The 7,454-nt window shown below is 33.9% G+C and overlaps 1 protein-coding gene across 1 annotated transcript in view; it reads left to right on the top strand.

Annotated features, from left to right (window-relative positions):
• HELRODRAFT_180574 (hypothetical protein) overlaps positions 1 to 330 on the top strand; it is a gene marked incomplete at both ends in the record, with an annotated part of 2,170 nt that extends 1,840 nt beyond the window's left edge. The window contains one exon of the mRNA XM_009029891.1: positions 228 to 330. Within this exon, the coding sequence (XP_009028139.1) occupies positions 228 to 330 (103 nt within the window). The remainder of the gene's footprint in view (positions 1 to 227) is intronic.
• Between the last annotated feature and the right edge of the window lie 7,124 nt (positions 331 to 7,454).

The raw sequence follows: 7,454 nt of genomic DNA on the forward strand, positions 1-7,454 counted from the left end.
CTTTTGTTTTTATTTAGAGTTGTTGATGTCGTCGTCGTCGTCGTCGCTGTTGTTGTTGTTGTTGATGTTGATGTTGTTGTTGTTGATGTTGTTGTTGTTGTTGTTGTTGTTGTTGTTGTTGTTGTTGTTGTCTTGTGTACTCATCTGTGACGTTAACTGCATGCATTGGTCACCATTATCATCTGTACTATCTTTTCTTATGTTTTTCTCTATACACCACCTACAAGAATAACACTGCTTGGTGGAAGTTTAAAACATACCGGTCCCGGAATCTGGCAGAAACTTCCTGTTGATATAAAGACTACAAATTATTTAATTAGAATCATGTAAATTTTGCATTATGTTAATTTTGTCATGAATTATAAATTTACTTAAAAATTGTGTTAGAATGAACAATTTGTGAACGCTGGCCTGCGACACAAGAATTTTGTTTTCTTTTAGCTTTGGTCTCCTAATCATTACCTAATTATTATTAATTTGGATTGATTGAATAAAATTTGATTTGATTTGATTTATTTGTCTATTTTTTATTCTTTCTTTCTTTCTTTCTTTCTTTCTTTCTTTCTTTCTTTCTTTCTTTCTTTCTTTCTTTCTTTCTTTCTTTCATATATTCCTTCATTTAAACATTTTTATCTGTTTGTTTGTTCATTCGTTATTAGTTTAGTAATTCATTCATTCATTAATTCATTAATTCATTAATTCATTCATTCATTAACTCCTTTGTTAATTAATTCATTGGTTTATTGGCTCGTTAATTTATTAATTCCTTCATTCAGTTATACATCTATTCATTTCTTGATTCATTCATTCGTTCATTCATTTTTTCCTTCGTCCGATTATTCGTTTTTTTATTCATTCATTCATCCATCCATCATTCATTCATCTTGTTAATGATGAATTCACAAGCAACCGGCTTTGATCTGTAACAAAATGTCTAGAATATAAAAACATGTATGTATATTTGTTTGTATGTTTTTTTGTTGGTTTGTTTGCATGAATCTTTGTATGTAATTCTTTTTGTATTTTGTAGGAATGTATGTATAAATGTATGTAAGTATCTATGTGTGTATAAGTGTATGTATGTGTGTGTCTGTGTGTCTATGTGTGTGTGTGTGTTTGTGCATACGCGTGTATGTTCATTATTTCATCCATTTATTCATTTGTTTTGCTCGTTTATTTGTTATTTTTTATATATTCGTTCATTCATTCATTCATTCATTCGTCCATTCATTCATTCATCCATTTATTCATTCGTCCATCCATTTATTCATCCATCCATTTATTCATCCATCCATTAATTCATCCATTCATTCATTGATCCGTTCTTTCAATTTTAAATCATCCGTAATTGTCTAGAATTTCGGGATTAGTACTATGGATTATTGAGTTTCTGTATGATATATTTGCTTGTATGTTTATATGTACGTTTTGTACGTGTGTTTGTGTGTTTGTATATGTGTGTTTGTGTGTTTGTATATGTATACACGTATGTATGTTCGTGGGTATGTATGTAAAGATCACCAACATCAACAACATCAACATCTGCAACATCAACATCTGCAACATCAACATCTGCAACATCAACATCTGCAACATCTGCAACATCAACATCTGCAACATCTGCAACATCAACATCTGCAACATCAACATCTGCAACATCAACATGTGCAACATCAACATCTGCAACATCAACATCTGCAACAACAACATGTGCAACATCAACATCTGCAACATCAACATCTGCAACATCAACATGTGCAACATCAACATCTGCAACATCAACATCTGCAACATCAACATCTGCAACAACAACATGTGCAACATCAACATCTGCAACATCAACATCTGCAACATCAACATGTGCAACATCAACATCTGCAACATCAACATCTGCAACATCAACATCTGCAACATCAACATCTGCAACATCAACATCTGCAACAACAACGCCAACAACAACAACATCAACATCTGTAGCAAGGATGGCAAGAATTATTTGTTTTAAGTCCAAAGATAATTTGAAAAATTAATATAAACTCGAACACACGCACACACACACACACAAACACACACACACACACACGCACACACACGAGTATTTCAATTCACATATTTACATTCACATACATACTCCTCCTATACACAATAGTTCACTAGTTACACACACACAATCATACATACCTACATACAATTATGCTTTTAACTTGAGTTTTGTGTCTAACCATGCTGCTTATTTTCAATTTGCTTTTTTGTACACACTTTCTATGTATATATGTATGTGCGTGTGTGATTATATATATACAATCGATTGTTTTGTTTTGTGTACAACACGCATACGTACATGAATACGTACATACATTACACATACACATGTTTGCAAACTTGGATACATGCACACATATATATATATATATACACATCCATACATACATCCATAAATACACACATGAACACATAATTATTGTATGTACGTAGCGTAGGCGTACTAATACACAATCGAATACAAGATTATATACAAACATACAAACAAACAAACAAAGAAACATTCTTTCATGCATACGTGATGAAGTTTCTATTTACTGGAAAATCCAAAAGAAAGATTTAATTATTTTTTTAATAGAGCAAAAAATTTGATTTGCATGGAAGTTTAATCAAAATTTCACACACACACGCACGCACACGCATACACACACACGCACGCACACACTAATACTTAAGTATCTTGAGACAATGACTCATCTCTAGCTAACATTCGACAAATGAATTTTTATCTTTCATTCATTCATTAACTTCTTTCAGTTCTTCATTCATTCGTTCATTCACTCATTTATTCATTCATACATTTATTTGTTCATTCATTCATTCATTCATTCATTCATTCATTCATTCATTCATTCATTCATTCATTCATTCATTCATATGTTGTTCGTTGTTTAATTTCGCCACCGCCTGGGGAGAAGATCACGTTAAGTCTGATGGATAGATGGATGGATTGACCGTTTGATAAATGAATGAATGCATGCATGCATGCATGCATGCATGCATGTATGAATGAATGAATTATAATAATAATAATATTTATAACAATGATAGTATTAATAATATTAACAGGTTTGCCCTGGTTCTAATCTGCCTAATATTCAGCGTCCTATCGACGATTGAACAGTTTGAAAATTTCGCCAACGAATCCCTATTTTGGATGGTACGTTGGTTTGTATGTTTGTATGTATGTTTGTATGTATTTAGGTTTGTATGTTTGTATATATGTTTGTATGTATGTATGTTTGAGTGTATGTTTATATGAATGTTTGTCTAGATGTTTGTAAGTATGTTGATACGAAGGGGGAATGTTATGAGCAGTGTTGTTACAAAAAGTCAATAAAACTCAGTTTTTAGACAGGAATATTCATCATATATTTAGTTTTTAGGTACGGATAGTTATCGTTATGATTTTATTGGAACCTATGTTTGTTTGTCTTCGTGTATGTTGGTTGTTAGGTTGGTTTGTTTGTATGTAGATATGTGCGTGTGTGTGCGTGTGTTTTTATGTGTGTTGATTATGTGTATTTGTGAGTATTTGTTTGTATGTAGATATGTGCGTGTGTGTACGTGTGTTTTTATGTGTGTTGATTATGTGTATTTGTGAGTGTTTGTTTGTTGGTTTGTGTGCCTTTTTGTATATATGTGTCGAAATTTGTCTAGCAGTTTGTAGGTCGGTTGGCTTCATATAGTATCTTCGGGATCATTGAAATCATCATCATCACCATCATTTCAGCAGCCCAATCGTCACCATCATCATCACCGCCACAACCACCATCGTAATCATAATCATTCCAGTCGTCACCATGGCGACAACAGCCCACAACCAACCTTTCACATGCAGTCACAACAACAGCCTCTCGTACTATATTTCTTGCTTGTCGTTTTTTCACTCATTTTTAAATTTTGCTTCTGCACTCGGCATTCATACGGTAGCATTGGTGGCTGTAGTAGTAGTAGTAGTAGTAGTAGTAGTAGTAGTAGTAGTAGTAGTAGTAGTAGTAATAGCAACAGTTGTAGTAGTGGTAGTAGCAGCAGTAGCAACAGTAGTAGATGAGTGAATGAATATGCACGTGCGTGTACGTGTTGGAGGAGAACAGGAATTGAAATCTGTTCCTAATTCTGTCCAATTTTTTTTTCTCATTCCTGATTCTCTCCCGAATTTCCATTCTTGACGACGTTCCCGAAAATTCCCACTCCCTATTTTTTAACTCATTTTTGCGTTTTCCCTCCCATTTCCTTCCGCTTCACATTTTGAATGAATGAAAAATGACAGGATGGATGAATGAATGAATGAACAAACAAACCGACGAGCAGACGAACGAACGAACGAACGAACAATATATTGATGCTGATGTCTTGTTAATTTGTGTTTCCTCGTTATGCTCTCTGCTTTCAAACGTCCTACGACTCGACAGTAACGAATTTATGTCTGTCTTTTTGTTTGTTCTTTTGTTTGTCTGTCTGTCTGTTTGTCTGCTTGTTTCTCTGTCTACTTTTTAGAGGTTAAAAACAACAACTCGAACAAAAACAAATCCACCGCAATACATCAACTACAACAAAGTCAAAAATATTAGCTACATTAAAAAGAATGCGGCTGCAACAACAACAACGTCAACAAACAACAACATCAACCATAACATCAACAACAACATCAACCATAAAATCAACAACAACAGCAGCAGCGGCAACAAAAACAGCAAAAAGAGAAGAACCCGTTACGAGCAACAATCAACATAAACACCAATGCAAGGCACAAGTGCTATCAGTTCTTCCATGCCATCTCTCTCTCTCTCTCTCTTTCTTTCTCTCTCTCTCTCTCTCTTTCTCTCTTTCTGGTTCTCTTTCTTTTAACGTTATTTATTTTTCTTAATCATGCACGTTCTCTTTTCCACTGTTATATTTCCACTGTTTAATAAAGCATTTTTTGCGTCTGTTTTCTCTTTCTCTCTCTCTCTCTCTCTTTCTCTCTCTGATTTGATCTGTTCTCTCTTTCTCAATCTCTCTCTCCCATTAGGATGATGTTAAATCCTCGACTTAAACTGTTGTCAGGTATTTTCGTTAAGGTTGGATGGGTTGGTTGGTTGCTTGCTTGTTTTCCAGGGATATATGGTAAGCATTTTTTTTTATTTTGTCAATCTCTCTCTCTCCCTCTCTATTTTTTTCTCTTTTTTTATCTATTTCTTTCTTTCTCTCTTTCTTTCTCTCTCTCTTTTTCACGTTTTCTCAAAGTTAATTCAGTTGTTCCGTCAGAATAAATACACATCCCATACACCCAGAAATAAAAAGGAGTAGGAAATGCGAATTTGAATTTGAATTTATTCAATTTTAAACTCTTTTACCAAAAAAAAAAACATAAGACAAACTCATTTTCCTAGAGTTGCTTAGTATCTGTGTGTATGTGCATGTGTATGTGTTTGTGTGTGTGTGTGTGTGTGTGTGTGTGTGATACACACTTGCACAAATATACACATGTATACACATACAAACACTCTTGCACAAATTATGATGTTGTTTGTTTGTTTTGTGTTTGCTTGTGCGACTACTTCATACACGCAATGCAAGCAGTTTGGGTTTTACCCTTGCAATACCCGTATAAGTATACAATACCCGTTAAAAATCAGGTTTTGTACACTTGCCACACGCACACACACACGCACACACACACACACGCACATCTACGCACACATATGCACACACACAAACACAAACATTCATAATCATCACAATGTTTAACGGTTGACTTTATACACAACGCAAAAATACGCTAGCATTTTACGCTATTTTGTATTTGCAATCCGGCCCGTCATGAAATGTTTGTATGAATTAAATGTGAAATACTCGCTTGTCTATGTTCACAGATTTTAATTTTTTGTTCTTCTTCTGCTGCTGTTGTGGCTACTGCTTTAGCTGCTGCTGCAGTAGTAGTAGCCGTTGTGGTATCTACCGTTGCTGCTAATGCTGCTGTCGATGATTTTGGCTTCAGTTCTGTGTGTATTTCTGTATATCGGTGGTGTATTTTTGATAATATTTTTTTTGCACTTTTGCATTTGCACTGTGTCTGTTTTTCATTTTGTTTCGAACGTTGTTCTGTTTTCAAAAATAAATTTAATGGGAAAAATTTCTCGTAGTAAAATTTTTTTTTGTTTTTGTTTTTTTCCGGTGATGATGACGTCACGTCATCGTTGTTGTCGTCGTGACGTCATCGTTGTTGTCGTCGTGACGTCATCGTTGTTGTCGTCGTGACGTCATCGTTGTCGTCATCGTCGTCGTCATTGTTTGCGGAATAATTTATTTTACAATTTTTTTTTTGAATGTTGGTGAAAAATTATTTTTTTTATAAACAAGGAAGAAAAATTATGAAAAAATTTTCTTGCTATTTTTTTGCTATTATTATTATTATTATTATTATTATTAATAGTAGTAGTAATAGTAGTAGTAGTAGTTGTTGTTGTAGTAGTAGTTGTAGCAGCAGTAGTAGTAGGTAAAGTAAATAGTAAAAAACTATAAAAAAAAAGAAAAAGAAAGAAATAATTTTTTTTATTTTGTAAGAAAAAGAATTAGAAGGAAGCGTTGAGGCGCTGAACAAGCGATATCTATTACATACTTTGTTGTTGTTGATGTTGTTGTTGTTGTTGATGTTGTTGCTAATGTTGTTGTTGATGTTGTTGCTAATGTTGTTGTTGATGTTGTTGCTAATGTTGTTGTTGTTTTGGTTTGAAAAAAATTATCGAACTTGTCCTTGGAATACAATTGTTGAAAGAAATAATGAAATGAATTTTCAAAAAATGAAATGAACGTATATTTCTGTGTGTGTGTGTGTGTGTGTGTGTGTATGTGTGTGCTTATGTATGTATTTATGTATGTATGTGTGTGTGTGTGTGTGTGTGTGTGTGTGTGTGAGTGAGTGTATGTGAGCGTATATGTATGCGCGTGTATGTATATACACTGTGCGCGTGCAGAAATTTTTTTGTTTTCTACTGCTACTACAACTGTTAATAATAAATACAAATTATAACAATTATAATTTGAATAATAATTTTACATATAATGATAATAATAATAATAATGATAATGATAATAATAATAATAATAATAATAATAATAATAATAATACACCAGGAAATAGTATTGGTGGTATTTTTCGGTATCGAATACGTGGTTCGGCTGTGGTCAGCTGGCTGTCGAAGCAAGTACATGTCATTTCATGGTAGGTTGCGATTCGCCAGGAAGCCAATCTCTATCATTGGTTGGTTGGTTGGTTGGTTGGCTGATTGGTTGAATGGTTGGTTGGCTGGTTGGTTGAATGGTTAGTTGGTTGGCTGGCTGATTGGTTGGTTGGTTGGCTGATTGGTTGAATGGTTGGTTGATTGGTTGGTTGGTTGGTTGGCAGATTGGTTGGTGGATGGTGATTG

Source organism: Helobdella robusta (assembly GCF_000326865.2).
Source record: "Helobdella robusta unplaced genomic scaffold HELROscaffold_63, whole genome shotgun sequence".
NCBI classification, from domain to species: Eukaryota; Metazoa; Annelida; class Clitellata; order Rhynchobdellida; family Glossiphoniidae; genus Helobdella; species Helobdella robusta.